Below are 16,508 nucleotides of genomic sequence, written 5' to 3' on the forward strand. Positions count from 1 at the left end.
GTTAGGTTTAGATGGCATATCAGTGATTTAAATATATTTCCCTAATTGCTAGTGAATTATATCTATTATTTGGATTTTTTGTCTTGAGACTTCCTTATCCATATACTTTCTTGTTTTTCTTATAGACTGTTTCTTTTATTTTTCTTATTGATTGTTTTGAGTTCTTTATGAATGTCATTTAAATATAATATGGAGAAAAAACACCCTTTGGACTAGGTTTGAATTCTCTCAGTAGTTTAGTGAGTTTGAATATGAAATAAGGATAAGAGAGTCTATTTGCAGTGTTGTTTTCATTGTTAAATCAAGATTAGGATTTCTCATTTGTATTGGATCTCACTAAATGTTTCTGTGTTTTTTATTGTGCTTGTTTTTGTCGCTGCTCTAACTTTATGTGTAGGAGAATATTCCCTTACTTTTGTAGCAGGCCACTTGTTTTGTGCTTTTTTCCTTCTTCCTTTCTTTTTTTTCTTTTAAACCTTTTTATTGTAAAATAAAGAAGCACAGAAAAGCACTCAAAACAAATGTATAGCTTAATGAATTATTACGAGATGGACACCCTTACAACCACTGCACTACTTAAGGAAAAACGATTTTGCCAGCCATTCTAGAAATTCCTCTCCCTGTGTCCCATCTCGATCACAGCCCCACCTTCCCTCCAAAAGTAAACACTGTCCTGACTTAAAAAGTCATAATTTCCTTGCATTTCCTTGTAGATTTGCATCTAAAACATTACAATTTAGTTTTGCCCATTTAAAAAATCTAGATGGTAAAATCCTTTTTAATCTGTAGGTTTCCCTTCCATCTCTTCCTTTTCCTTAAAATTTATAAACGTTGAAAAACCCTGGGGCATTTGACCTATAGAGTTTCCCACAGTCTAGCTTTGCATACTTACAGTGCATTTCACAATGTTTCTGTGTCCTTTGTTTTTCTTGCAATTTACAGCTGGATACAGGGGCTTCATCAGTTTTAGGTTCAATTCCTTTGGCAAGATTATGGATGGTTGTGTGGTCTTTCAACAGGAGGCATGTCATGGTATCTGCTGTTTGCTCTTTGATTTTAGCAGTTGTTGACGCTCAGTGCCAATATTCAGTGATTGGGCGTTGCAAAACGGTGCTGGAATTCTATCATTTTGTTTTCGATCACTTGCTGGAATAACACTTTAAGGTGATGCTCCCTTCATCTATTATTTAGTTCCCAGTGGCATAGTACATGTAAGACAGACTTGATTCTATCCTTTTAAATTTACCTGGGTTTTAAGATAACGAATTGGTTCCCTGTCATCTTCAGAAGGTGACCAGTAAATTATTTTCTTATTATCAGTGTGGTTATGCACTTAAATGTATTTAAATGTGTTTCAACCCATATATAATGTGTTCTTGTACTAGGGGAAGCTCGGATTGTCCTGTTGTTGTCTAGAAAGAGCATTGTTCGTTCCTTAGTCTTTTGGACCTGATCCTGATAGTTTTTTTATTTTTTAAGATTTATTTATTGGGGGGCGGGTAAAGGGAGAGGGAGAGAAGCAGACTCCCCTCTGAGTGCGGAGCAAGACACGGGGCAGGGCTCGATCTCAGGACCCTGAGATCATGACCTGAGTTGATAGAATCAGTCACTTATCCTAATAGTTTTGATAGTTTTTTTTTTTTTTTTCAATCTTGTGTGTCAACCTGATCCAGGCTCATTTTCTACCTTAGACCTGGAATTATCTGTTTCTGTAAGAACTCCTGATTTCTTTTTCTTTCTTTTTTTGGGGAGCCCAACAAGGGGCTTGAACTCACCACCCTGAGATTAAGACCTGAGCTGAGATTAAGAGTCAGATGTTTAACTGGCTGAGCCATCCAGGGCTCCCATGAGCTCCTGGTTTCTTTTAATGGGAGATGGTATTTTACGACAACTACAATCTAGGTCCTAAGGATACTCATTGCTATTATGTTGGTCATTGTTTCTCCAATTTTTCAGTGGATACAGTTAAGAAATAACATAACTACATTGTCAGTTAACAGTATATTTGCAAAGAACTACAGAGATTTTCAAAAACCTTAATCTCCTGTATATTACATTAGTATTTCTTCTCTTCTGTACCAAGAATCATATTCCCAAAGATTCAGGGGTGAAAGAATTGAATGTTGGGGAGTGTCATCAAAAAGATGTGACTTCCGATTGACCTGTGAGCTGGACCTGGACTCTGGGAGGCTCCTTTCCCCCACCCCTGTCCTTGGAATGTGGGTTCCACTTGCCTTTCCTGCTCCCAGAGGCAGCTCCAAGGACATAGCCTTAAGATAGTGATGTAGTCTTGAAAACACCTGCATGGTATACGTGACTGCACCTAGTTAAGGCCTCTATAAACCAAGATCTGGCAGGCAGGTGGGGGGATCCATTTTCCTTGCTGCTCCCAAGACAAGCCTTGTATATAAGTTCCCTTTGCTTATTAATACTGCCACCTACCAACTTGGAGTTCTTTCTCTTTCTTCTGCCTCTCCCTGCCCTCTGAGTACAGGGGCCAGTTTCAGATTACACCTGGGAAGCTCCTGAGAGGGTTTTGAACCAACAATTAGAATATCCAGGAATTATTCATTTACTTTGTCATACGTTAAATGTATGTCTCTCATGGCAATACTAATATACTACCACCAATAATGATTAATGAGAACTGTTAAATTTTTTTGCATAAGCTCTCTCCCCTTCCATTTTGTGGTTGACCTATATCTACGCTTGCAAATTATATAGCCAAATTATATAGCCACTATACTCTCCCTTTTAATGTACATTTATTCATTCTACAAATGACTTCATATTTAATGCTAATCACCATGTTGATATCACTCTAGTTATTTTGATTGTATGAATCTTCTCTAGTAGATTCCTTAGGAAGGGTCTGTTGGAACAATATTCAGAGTTATTTTATATTGATAACAGTTTGCCTGTGCCTTTTACCTTGAAGGATAGTTATCCTGGATATAAAATCCTTGGCTCACATTGTCTTTCCTTGAGTATCTCATATATGCAACCCTGTTTTTCTTTCATGCATTGTTTTTCGGGTTTTCATTTGTACAACTTGAGCATATTTAAGACCGGGATTTAAAGTTTACTACTAGGTCTAATGCTGGGCTTCCTCAGGCATGGTTTCTGTTAATTTATTTTGATTCTTTGAATGGGCCATACTTCTTCATTTCTTTGTATGTCTTGTGCTTTTGTTATTGTTGAAAAATGGACATTTGAGGGGCACCTGGGTGGCTCAGTTAGTTAAGCATCTGCCTTCGACTCAGGTTATGATCCCAGGGTCCTGGGATCGGGCCCCCACATCAGGCTCCTTGCTCAGCAGAGAGCTTGCTTCTGCCTCTCCCTCTGCTGTTTTCCCTGCTTGTGCTTTCTCTCTCTCCCTCTCTGTCAAATAAATCTTAAAAAAAAAAAAATAAATAAAAGGGGTTTCTTAAAAAAAAATGGACATTTGACTATTGGTAACTCTGGAAATCACCTTCTCCCCTTTCTCTAGAGTTTGTTGTTTTTTGATTGTTGAAGGCTGTAGCTGTCCATTTATCTAGTGAGTTTTCCCAACTTTTTTTTTTTTTTTTGTGGAAATTGAATTCTTTGCTCTGTGTGGTACTGAAGTCTCTGTTCCTTAGCTTGTGTTTTGATGGAGATTTCCTTGATCACTAGGAGCTAAACAAACAAACAAATATACCTCCTAGAGGGTCTTTGCAGATGGACTTTGTGCTTAGCCAGACTAGAGATCAGGCTGAGATGAAAGCGTGAAGTCTTTTCAGGTCTTTCCTGAGTGCGCATTTTGCCCTGGGGTTTCTATTTTTTTTTTTTTTTTTCAGTTTATTTAATCTCTACACCCAACGTGGGGCTCAAACTCATCATCAAAAGCCCATGCTTTTACCACGGAGCCAGCCAGGTGTCCTTGCCTTGGGTTTACTAAATTATTCTATATACGCAGGTATTTTTAATTGCCCTAATTCCCCACAGAAACTCTCCTCTTTTCCTCCTAGACTTTAGGCAGTGTATTTTATGTCTCATTTATAATCTTTTGGCCCAGGTCGCTGTGGGTGTTTGGATCACTTCACAATGTTTTTGAGCAATGCCTTCTGCTTTTCCATCATGAACAGATTCAGAGTTAGGTGAAATAAAGGTGTGCTTTGTGTCAGTCCTTCAGGTAGCCCCAGACAAGTTAGAACAGATATAAACAATAATTTGCAAGTAAGGTCTGTTGTGCTCGTTTTGGAACCGGGGACCAGAGTCCTGCACTGGAAACACCAGCTGACATCTGCGGAACATATGTAGGAGTGGGTGGGCAAGGGCAAGTGAAAATGCCACAAAGCTGTCCTATTACTATTTTTTTTAAAGATTTATTGATTTATTTTAGAGAGAGAGTGAGCACGTGTGCAGGCATGAGCGGGTAGAGGGGTAGAGGGAGACAGAGAATCTACAGCAGACTCCCTGCTGAGCGCAGAGCCCAAAGTGGGACAGGATCCCTCGACCCTGAGATCATGACCTGAGCCCATGACCTGAGCCGAAACCGAGAGCCCAACGCCTAACCAATGGAGCCAACCAGGTGGCATGCTTTCCTGCTATTTTTAAGTTGACTTCTTGATTCAGCATTTTCTTGGCTGTAAACCTTTGACTGTTTTCCAGAATTCTGACAAAGGTGGTTCTGACACTTTCTGCTTGTTTTTCAATTGTTTCTGTGGGGGGATGTTAGCTTGCAGCTGCGGGGTTTTGTTTGTTTTTGTTTTTGCTGACGTTGTCTCTCATTTGGTTTTTTTTTATCTCATTTGATTTTAATTTTTGTTTCCCTAATGATGAATGATGTTGAGGGTGGTTTCGTGTTTATTTGCCATAGTTGCCTCTTGTTTAAGTGTCTGTTCAGTCTTTGCTCATATTTTTTATTGGCTTATGTGTTTTATTATTGAATTTTGAAAGATCTTTCTATATACTCAATGCCAGTCCTTTCTCACATGTGTTTTGCATATATTGTTTCCTTGTGTGTGATTTGTTTTCATTTTCTAACAGTATTTTTTGAAGAGTAGTTTTTTAAATTTGAGTCTAATTTATAAATTTGCTCTTTTTAAACTTGTGTTTTGTATCTTATCTAAGAACTCTAAAACTAACAAAAATTTACTCTTGTATTTTCTTCTGAAGTTTTATAATTTTAGATTTTATAGTTTGATTCATGATCCATTTAGAGTTAATTTTTGTCTGTGTTTGATAATGCTTGATGTATGGGTCAAAGTTCATGTATATATGTATGCACACACGCACACACATATAGATAAGCAAAGGTTTTTTGATAGGGATTAGGAGGATGGACTTTGATTAGTGTGGCACCTGGGTTTGACTCTTGGTAGGGTAGATTAGGAAGAGTCTGCCACAAGGTATAGAGTTCTTTTCACCTACCAGTCATTGGGGATAAAACAACTCCTAATGAGAGTTAATACAGGTTTTTAGTCTCAGACTCCAGTTTTCAGCTATGAATCCTTTACTTTGAATCCTATGTTTAATAGCATAGTACAGTGTAAGCACAACACTAGCTTTGTGGGTGAATTTAACCTGAGATTTGCTTTGTATTGTGGAGGAGGGAGATGGTTCTAAGTCAAGACAGAGAGAAACTCTGAGGACTCCCAGGGCCATACGCAAAATAGTCACAACTCAGTACTCTGAATTAAAAGAGAAAACAATAAGCTACAGTGTATGGATGAGCAGTTAGTCTTAGCCAGAAAAGAAACAACCACCAATATAGGACTGGACCAGTACCAATTAAGAGAAAGTCCTACCCTTTTCAATCACCCTATTCCCTATCATAACATACCAAAGGATAAAAAGCCAGAAAACAGAAAAGAAAAATAAAAGCAAGTCATGCCCCTTATTCCAAGTCTCACCTGTCAAAACCTCACAAAGGGAAGAAAATATTAATTAAATTGGATATGAAATTTAACCCTTAAATTAGTATGTCTTTTTAACTTTACTGAAGTATATTACTCATTTCAGAAAAGGACACATACCCAAGCATGAAACTCAATGAATTTTCACAAGTTAAACATATCCATGTAACCAGCATCAAGATTAAAAAAAAAAAAAAAAAGACATGGGGCACCTGGGTGGCTCAGTCAGTTAAGCCTGCAACTCTTGATCTTAGCCCAAGTCTTGATTGCAGGTTCATGAGTTTAAGGCTCGACTATGCCACCTAGGCACCCCAATTCTGCCTTTTAAAAATTTCACTTAATACAGGCAAATTGACTTTATTGTAACATTTACCAAGAACCTACTTTAATTTAATTAAAGTGGTTGCAAACTTGAGCACTTTATTATCAATTTCCAGTAATTTGTGATACAGTCCTCACGACTGATCAGTGTATTTGTTGTGTTGGTGGCATCGTATTGAAAGGTTTTGATCTAGTCTGGTGGTTCTCAAACTTTCATGTGCTTCAGCATCACCTGGAGGGCTTGTGAAAACACAGATTGCTGGTCCCCTCAGTCAGAATTTCTGATTTAGTAGATCTGGAGTGAAGCCTGAGATTTTGCATTTTTAGCAAGTTCACAGGTCCTGCTGATGTTGCTGGCCTGGGGACCGCACCTTGAGAATCACTGCTTTAGGCCAACTTTCACCATACCTTTTTAATATTTCTGATGGCGCAGTCCATTCCTTTTTAAGGGGGCCTATTCACTGTTAGCTCTTCCCTCTAACTAAACCTACTTTTTTCTGTTGTTTTCATCTGCTAGTTCTAACTCTGTCCTCAGAAGTAAGAAGTTTCCTATAATGTAGGAGATAGCCCTCGTATAGTTGAAGAGAGTTACTCATGTCTCCTTTGTTTTCTTTCTTTCAGGGTAAATTTTTATGGCTCCCCTCATAGTTATTGGAGAAGTACTGTAATGTATAGCTATGCTAATATTTACTATTGCCATAGCACTGTTTCATTTGTAAACTGGTTTCTCCTCTCCTCTTTTCCCTGTCTTGATAAGTGTACTGTCCAAGCCAGAAACCTGTAAGTCACCCCACACTCTTACCCTTCCGTTTAACTCCCTATTTTGCTTAAGAAACATTTGACTGTAGAAATGATATAAAGCAATTTCATTTAGTTTTTAAGCTGTAAGGAAGAACTTATTGAAAGGGTACAGTGGTATCCCTCTGAACTTGAAAACATGTAGTTTGGATCTCATAAATGACTAGACTTGGAAACTAGAAAACTGTAAGACATTAGTATGGAAGTTTAGTAAAGAAGTTTTACCTCTAGTACATTTTTCTTTCTCTGTGTTACTTGCTTCAGCTTGTTTCTTAATGACTTCTCGGGTAAATTCAGTAATGTTCTTTTTTTTTCTTCTTTTTTAAAGAGGGAAGTGGGGAGGGACAGAGGGAGAGGGAGAGGGAGAGAATATTAAGCAGGCTCCATGCTCAGCACAGAGCCCAAAGCAGGGCTCAGTCTCACAGTCCTGAGATCATGACCTGAGCCAAAATCAAGAGTCAGATGCTTAACTGACTTGAGCCACCCAGATGCCCCATGTCTTCTTTTTTTTTCTTTTTAAGATTTTATTTATTTGTTTGACAGAGACAGCCAGCGAGAGAGGGAACACAAGCAGGGGGAGTGGGAGAGGAAGAAGCAGTCTTCCAGCGGAGGAGCCTGATGTGGGGCTCCATCCCATAAGGCCGGGATCACGCCCTGAGCCGAAGGCAGACCCTTAACGACTGCGCTACCCAGGCGCCCCCCCCCCCTTTTTTTTTAATCTTGATGCTGGTTACATGGATATGTTTAACTTGTGAAAATTCATTGAGTTTCATGCTTGGGTATGTGTACTTTTCTGAAATGAGTAATATACTTCAGTAAAGTTAAAAAAACATGCTAATTTAAAGGTTGAATTTCATATCCAATTTAATTAATATTTTCTTCCCCTTGTGAGGTTTTGACAGGTGAGACTTGGAATAAGAAGGGGCATGATTTGCTTTTATTTTTCTTTTCTGTTTTCTGGCTTTTTATCCTTTGGTATGTTATGATAGGGAATAGGGTGATTGAAAAGGGTAGGACTTTCTCTTAATTGGTACTGGTCTAGTCCTATAGTGGTGGTTGTTCCTTTTTTGGCTGAGACTAATTGCTCATCCATACGCTGTATCAGGCATCCCAGGGCTGGCTCTCTGATGTAGCTCATTTGTAAATTATTTTGGGGATGAGACCTTTCCCTGTCCATGTTGTCTTCATGTGGGATGTTATTTCAGCTTGATATCTTCCAGGGCTTCCTTACTTTCCTCCACCGAAAGCTGCTTGCTGAGGGTGTTGCCTGTGTGAATGGCCACCCCTTTTTGGTGGGTTATCAGCATTAGTGCCCAAACCCTGCTTCCTTCCATGGTTTGTCCTTGATGCACGGGTACTGTTTCATTCCTGACACACCAAATGGTGGGAATATAGACAGCTATCTTGCTGTCTTCTTTTTGTATTAGCTATGCCTTCCAATTCTCCTTCCTCTCTGCTCACTTGTTACAATTATCTTCACACATCATTTGCTTTAATGATACAATGCCTAAATATCTTTCTTTATCATTTTATCCATTTACTACGAATTTAAAAAATATTGCTTCCTTGTTTCTTCTGTTATTTTTCTTTAACTTTACTTTTTTATGCTTTAGCATTTATAAATTATATTCTGGATAGCTACCACCAACCAATATTGGCACTTTCCCATGTTTGTGAACCCACCAATCACACTGTATGACTTTAGAGTTTTTTTTTTTTTTTTTAAGTCTTAAGGAGGTTGGCATTTTTCCGTTTTACCCCCCTGTGGCTTTTATTAGTTACTCGAGTCTGGTTCTTCAAACGGCAGGTAACACAGATTTTAGTTATTTTTATGTTTCTCATTTTGTCTTTGTAACGTCCATATCACTTAGATGTGCAACTTGTCTGTGTTCATTATAGCTTCCTTCTTATGAAAGATGTCTCATTTGCCTAATTTTTTTCAAAGTAGTTTCTCTTTTAATGCTGCCAATTGGTGAGCGTTTGCTTCAAAATGTCTGAAACTGTTTTTTTTAAGATTTTGTTTGAGAGAGAGAGAGACAGAGATAGTAACAGAGATAGCAAGAGAGAGCACAAGCCCGGAGGAGAGGGAGAAGCAGGCTCCCCGCTGAACAGGGAGCCCAACATGGGGCTTGATCCCAGGACCCCGGGATCATGACCTGACTGAAGGCAGATGCTTAACTGACTGAGCCATCCAGGCGCCCCCCAAATGTCTGAATCCTGATGATATGGTGGACGCTGCTTACTGAGTGAAGAGGAGCAGGCATTGGGATGCAGCGGGATGAACTGGATTAAAATAAAGGCGAAAGGAAAGCCCTCTCAACGTTTCATATTGTCTGCGTTTTCTCCATAGTACTTCATGCTTTTTCATTGTATTTAGCTTCTATTATAGACCTATAAAGAAAGCTGTACATTTTATTTTAGCATTCATTGAATGATAGAGGCATTTCTAACTTTGTATAACAGGTAAAGGAAGGTCTGCTATTTATGATTTTTTAAAAGCTAAAGTATGCTTTACTGGATATAGGAAGAGTGAATAGGAGAAAAATAAACATAACTAGACATGTACTCATTATGGAAAAAGACTTATTTTTTCCTTTTTTTTTTTTTTAAGAGAGAGGGGTAGAGAGAGAAGGAGTGGGTGGGGGAGGGGGAAAGGGGCAGAGGGAGAGAGAGAGAGAGAGAGAATCCCAAGCAGATTCCCCGCTGAATGCAGAGCCTGACTTGGGGCTTAATCCCATGATCCGGAGATCAAGACCTGAGTCATAACTAAGAGTTGGATGCTCAACCGACTGAGCCACCCAGGTGCCCCTTTGGCATTTTATAATCAGTGTCCCACAGCCTTCATAACATACCCAGACAGCTTTTACTAAGAAGTAGGTTTCTGGCTTTAGCTGTTGAGCAGAAAGTATAAAATGCTGGCACTTTTTAACTGCAGTGAATGTTGTAAAGATGTTTAATATAAAGTCCTTACACTTTTCAAAAAAGACATTACACTTACGTTTTACCTTTTTTTTCTTTGAAGGATGTGATAGCTGGACTTAGTCCCCTGCTTTTTAGAAAGCTCAGTAATCCTGACATATTTTCATCCACCGGAAAAGCTAAACTCCAGCGACAACTTAGTCAGGATGACTGTAAGTTGCGGAGAGGAAGCCTGGCCAGTTCGCTGTCAGGTGAGTATCTAATTTTGTTTTTTTAAGAAATGTGGGACTGTGTTGTCAATATTTTAGGGTATATCAACTGACTTGGCATCTTGGCAGTTTCTTCTCTGGTGGTAGTTTTGTATAGGACACTATGGGCAAGGCCGTCTTCCTCTCTTTACTACTTCCTCATGACATCTCTGAATGGTAGCCTCCTCAGCCTGCTAGATATTTCCTAGTTGACTACTATCATTGGTTATTCCCTTTGAATTTGACTTTTGCTCTCTGCTCACTTCTGTGGACTTCATATCCTTTGCTTCTTTTGATTTTTTCCCCCCCCATTTTCAAAATCTGTTCCAAAGCCTGCAGCGCCTCTCCACCTTCCCCATAGAAAAATCTTTAAAAAATTCAAGGGGAAAAAATGATACAAGGAAGTCATGGTCCAAATAGGAAAAAATTAAAATGTGACATAATTTTAAGCAATCAATAGAATATTAAAGAAAGAATCCATTTTGCCTCAGCTAAAAATATTAGATTAGTAGAGAAGAAAATATAATCCTCCTGTGTACTCCTTGCCAGTTTTAAATTTCTTTTTATTTTTGTCCCTTTTCAGGGCTATTTCCTCGGCTTTATCTTTCCATTCTTTTATTGAAATTGTTGTTTTGCCAGGTGTGTATTTAATCACATAGAACCATTTTTTGTTTTCATAGTATTCTGTTCTTCTTTTAAGGATATATTACCTTATAAATATTATATGAGTAAATAGAATTTTGTATTAAAAATTGTTTTTAAAGTTTTCTTTTGTTTCTGAATCAACTCTTTTGAGCACCTAATAACCAGAATCCATTGCTTTGCTCTGAGATGCCATATCCCTTCTATCCTGTGAGGTAATTGGTGATTGGCCACTGGGTGATACAATGTGGGAATGTGGTTGTGTTTGAGTCTTTATAGATTTTCAGTTCATCTGAGTTCAGCCTTACATCTTCATTTTATGTCCTCTTTAGTATCTCGCATTTCTGAGTACTGAACTTACCTGAGATTTTGCAGGGTAGCTACTATCTCATTTAACTGCCATTCAACTGCTACCTCCTCTATGCTTATTACACCTTGTGTCTTTCTTTCCCAGTTCCATTGGTCATGATTCATCTGTCTGTTTCAGATTGTCCCCAAATTCTAATTCATCTCCTCAGTTAATCCCCCCTCCCTCATTATAGCCTTTGTTTGTTTTACTTCTTTATTCTCATTTACTGTCCTGGGTGACAAAAGATAAAATAGTATGTGCTCAGTCAGCCATGTTTAACTGGGAATATTTTGCATATTAGCCTCTTGAATCATTGTAGGAATAATTAGAATTTTTTAAGTTTTTTTTTTTTCCCTGAGTTATTTCTTTACTAAAGGGCTAGTTTCTCCATTTGTTCATATTGTTCCTTCTGTCTTATGTTGTTTGTTTTCCTCAAATTCTTGGCAGTCCTTGGTACATTTCAAGCCCAGACTAGTATATATCCAAATGGGTTTCTTTTGTGGGTGCGTGAGCCTCTTTCCCCAGCAAGCCCTTATTTTGAAGGGAGATAGAGATATGATACTAGCCTTTGTGTATGTGGATAGGGCAAGTCAAGGAGCTAGCTTTCCTTTAGAGTATATAGATGAGGAGTAGGCAGATGATCTGGAGAACTTGGCAGCATTTGCAGAAGGAAAGCAGGCAGGCCGTCTCTACTCTGGCCTTACGGGAGTTTGGAGTAGAGAACTATTCTTTGTAGAGAGTTTTATGGGAAGGCTGTCTGATGAAGCATACATTTACGAACAGACTTGAAAGATAACTAGATTTTTTAAAAAACATTGCATTTTTCTGATTAAAAAAGTAAATATGCCAGTAATAAAAAAAATTCGGGTTCAAAGACATGTATTATGTCAAAGTGAAAAGTTCCTCTTAATCTTTTCTTTCTTCTCTTTGCCTTCCTTCAACTATTTATATATACTCCATTATATTTAAATATACATTTAAAAGCTTATGTAAATATACACAGACTTTTTTTAAAACAAAAATTGGCATCTTATGCCACACACTTCCTTTCTGCTTACTTTACTCAACAGGAAATGTTGAACATTTTTCTCTTGACTACATTTTGAACTGCCTCATTATTTTTAATGGGTTTAGTATTTCATGTGGAGGTAGTATAATTTCTTTAAATTGTAATAAACATTTATTTTCAGTTTTATTCTGGTGAGCATTGCTAAGGTGAGCATTCCGGTCTATTTTTTCATTATACTGCATTACTACAAGTGGAATGCTGGGTCCAAACATATTCGAATTTTAGTAAGTTTTGCTAAATTGCCCTCCAAATAATTTGCATCACATTTTGTTTGCAATAAAATGTATGTTGTACCAAAAACAAAACTCAAAACTCCTTTTGCTCTCACCTTTATTACAGTGGGTATTTCCATGTTGAATAGGATTTTGCCAGGAAGAGGAAAGGTTTTCAAGTGAGTTGGGTGATCAAGGTAAATTCAGGTAAAAATGCAGGGCATAATATTGAAGTTGAGTGAGCAAATGGGTGTAGAAAAGAGTTGAAGGAGATGAGGCTAGGAAGATAATCTGGATTTATGGAGGAGGATTTCTTTAGTTTTTTTAAAAGTTTGGCTAATTTTGAATAGTAGGGAGTCATCAGCAGTTTTTTTTCGGACAAGGAATGATATCACATTTGTTTTGGTCAAATCACTAGCAGCAATGTGAGGAACATTACGAAGGAAGAGATTGAAATAGGACTGGCTATTTTGATTGAGCTTGAATAGGAAGAGATTGAATAGGACTGAAATAGGATTGAAATAGGACATCAATTAGAAAGTCATTGCAATTCTTGATACTTAGTCTTTTATTAGTGACTTTCTTGTAGACTTTCATTGGGATTAAGGCAGTCAGTCAGTCAACCTGGACTGAACACATGGAGTCTGGCCAGAGCATTATAGATTCAGTGTTCATCTTCTGGAAACCTAAGGGCCAAACTTGTCTAGGAGAAGCTGTCAGCTGCACTCATGTTGCACTGAGTTGGTGAGAAACTATGTAGCATGGAAGGGACTGGAAAACTCAGCCTGCTAGGTTGGGTGCTGGCGTGGTGATGGATATCACAGAGAATTTAAAATAGTCAATTCAGTTTTCAGTATTCCGTTTACAATTCTCCTCTCCACCAAGACAGTCGGAATTTTTTAAAGGACTACAGATTCTAAAATGAATATGGCAGAACTTCATCTTATTTTGGATCACTGTACTTTTATCCACTTGATATCATTGTATGTTTTCATTCATTGATAAATAATTACAAGTATATTTTCTAAACCTTGTGTTTGAAGGTAAGCAGCTGCTCCCCTTGTCCAGCAGTGTACATAGCAGTGTGGGACAGGTGACTTGGCCGTCTTCAGGAGAAGCATCAAACCTGGTTCGAATGAGGAACCAGTCCCTTGGACAGTCTGCACCTTCTCTTACTGCTGGCTTGGTAAGTGTTAGTAAAGACAGTCCCTTCCTCTATGAACAAATTCTTGATTGCCATGGCCACCTTTGTTATTTTTCTTTTTAGGATTTGGATAGTTTAATTTTTCAAAGTAAAGTATAAAAAAAGAATGGAATTTAGGGGCGCCTGGGTGGCTCAGTCATTAAGTGTCTGCCTTCAGCTCAGGGCGTGATCCCAGCGTCCTGGGATCGAGCCCCACATCAGGCTCCCTGCTCTGCTGGGAGCCTGCTTCCTCCTCTCCCACTCCCCCTGCTTGTGTTCCCTCTCTCGCTGGTTGTCTCTCTCTCTGTCAAATAAATAAATAAAATCTTAAAAAAAAAAAAAGAATGGAATTTAATTGAATATATTCTGATTGCTCTCTTATGCTGTCACTGGTACTGAGTATGTAGGGAGAGTCAAGAAAAAGACTTAGTATGGTTGATTGAATAAATTTTCTGGGAAAGAGCTTTCTTTTTTTAAAGATTTTATTTGTTTATTTGAGGGAGAGAGACAGAGATAGCGAGAGAGAGCGTAAGAGGGGAAGGAGAAAGAGAAGCAGGCTCCCTGCTCAGTGAGCCTGATGCAGGGCTTGATCTCAGGACCCAGGGATTAGGACCTGAGCCGAAGGCAGACACTTAACCGACTGAGCCACCCAGGCGCCCTGTGGGAAACAGCTTTGTAATAGACAGGATTCTTAACTTTGTGAAGTTATTTTGCTTCTGTGTGTAGTTATGTGATACACATATTTAGTACATGAGGATAGGATAGTGGGCAGTTCAGTATATACTGGATGCAAGAATGAGCCTTTTCTTTGTCTAGGATTTGTATGATAGACAGAATCTAACAAAGTTGTTAAGCTGTGTAGTCTGGGCAGGTTGTTTTCTGCCTGTGATTGCATCTTCCACCCTTTTATCCTCAGTACCTCTGCCTCTTTATTGAAGGTATCCATTGACTTCCTGCTGATCTCACATTCTTCCTAAAGGACAAGGCGCACTAGTAAATTTCAGGGTACAATAACAGAAACTTGTTCCCATTAAAATATAATCTCATCTATTCTTTGGGATTATAAATCTTTTGGGTTGGCATGTATAGATTAGAAAGCTTTGTCCATTTGTCCATTCTGGGAAGTGGAGATAGGGGAAGGAGTCTTCTTATAGCAAGTGGGAAGTTAATTTTTGGATCAGAAGATTTCCTTATGACCTGAAGTTTGTGACTCTTAGGCCACAGGAAGAATCAGGAACTTTCCCACTCCCTAACTTTTTATTTTGAAAATTTCAAATACAGTGAATACTCACATATATTAACTTAGATTGGTCAGTTTGGTTGTAACTTGCATTTTGCCACATTTGCTTTATCTGTGTGTTTGTATGTATTTTTTTCCCCCTGAAACATTTCAAAGCAAGTCACAGACCTTATGATACCTCACCCTTAAGTATTTTTTGTAAGACCAAGGACAGTCTTCTAAATAACTACAATATATTATCAGATCCAAAATGTTTAACATCAATTTAATAACAGCATCTAATAGAAAGATTATATTCAAATTTCCCCACTTGTTCTCAGCATGTCTATTAAAGCCCCACATCTTCTTCCTTTTAACCTCTGAAATACACAAAAAATATATAGATCTATGTACCCTATCATAGAGATTGGTTAATTTAGATTTTAAAGTAATCTTTTGGGGCTCCTGGGTGGCTCAGTTGGTTAAGCATCTGCCTTTGGCTCAGGTCATGATCTCTGTGCCCTGGGGTTGAGCCCTGTGTTGGGCTTCCTGGTCAGCAGGGAGCCTGCTTCTCTCTCTGCCCCTCCGCATGTTTGTGCTCTCTTTTTCTCAAATAAATAAAACCTTAAAAAAAAAAATCTCTACACCCATCGTGGGGCTTAAACTCACAACCCCTGAGATCAAGAGTTACACTCTACTGACTAAGCCAGCCTGGAGCCCCTCTATCATAGAGATTTTGATCCAGTGGGACTGGGATGGCCCTAGGGATCAGTTTTTCTTTAAAGCATTATAACTGCTTCTAACATGCACCCTTTTGAGAATTAACTGCCAGTAAAATACAGCTGAATGTTTTATTTTAAGCTGTTGTGTTGCAGAGGGAATTCCTGAACTGAGGTTTCTGGAGTCCTAGCCTAGGCCAACTGAAGTAGAGTATTCCTGAATTACTTTTTCTTTTTAAAAGCTTATTGAGATGTAATTCATGTAAGTTACAATTTACCCAATTAAACTGTACTATGCAATGATTTTTAGTATATTCACAGATATATGCTGCCATCACTATAGTCAATTTTAAAACATTTTTATCACTTCAGAAAGAATCCCTGTACCCTTTAGCTGTCACCTCTTTATCCTCCCATCCCCCCAGCACTGTGTAACCATTAATCTACTTTCTGCCTCTGTACATTTGCCTATTCTGTATATTTCATATAAATTGACTCATACAGGGGGCACCTGGGTGGCACAGCGGTTAAGTGCCTGCCTTCAGCTCAGGGCGTGATCCTGGCGTTCCGGGATCGAGCCCCACATCAGGCTCCTCCTCTGGGAGCCTGCTTCTTCCTCTCCCACTCCCCCTGCTTGTGTTCCCTCTCTCGCTGGCTGTCTCTATCTCTGTCAAATAAATAAATAAAATCTTTAAAAAAAAAAATTGACTCATACAATAATGTGGCCTTTTGTGACTGGCTTCTTTCACTTAGCATGACGTTTCTAAGGTCTGTCTACATTGTAGCATGGAAGTACTTCGTTCCTTTTTATCACTGAATAATACTCCCTTGTATGGACGCGCCACATTTTGTCTGTCAGTTGATGGATATTTGGATTGTTGCTACCTTTTGACTGTGATGAATAATGCCTCTCCGCACATTTGTTTAAAGATTTTCATGTGGACATGTTT

General features: G+C 38.5%; 1 protein-coding gene across 4 annotated transcripts in view; it reads left to right on the plus strand.

Annotated features, from left to right (window-relative positions):
- The window catches only part of MAST2 (microtubule associated serine/threonine kinase 2), a 204,516-nt gene that overhangs the window by 17,911 nt on the left and 170,097 nt on the right, over window positions 1-16,508 (plus strand). For all 4 annotated transcript variants that reach the window (XM_087865856.1, XM_045799660.2, XM_045799663.2 and 1 more), the window contains exons 2-3: window positions 10,021-10,168; window positions 13,481-13,623. In XM_087865856.1, coding sequence (XP_087721982.1) covers window positions 10,021-10,168; window positions 13,481-13,623 — 291 coding nt within the window. The remainder of the gene's footprint in view (window positions 1-10,020; window positions 10,169-13,480; window positions 13,624-16,508) is intronic.

This window comes from Ursus americanus, chromosome 12 (assembly GCF_024610735.1).
Source record: "Ursus americanus isolate L20-20 chromosome 12, mUrsAme1.1.p, whole genome shotgun sequence".
NCBI lineage: Eukaryota > Metazoa > Chordata > Mammalia > Carnivora > Ursidae > Ursus > Ursus americanus.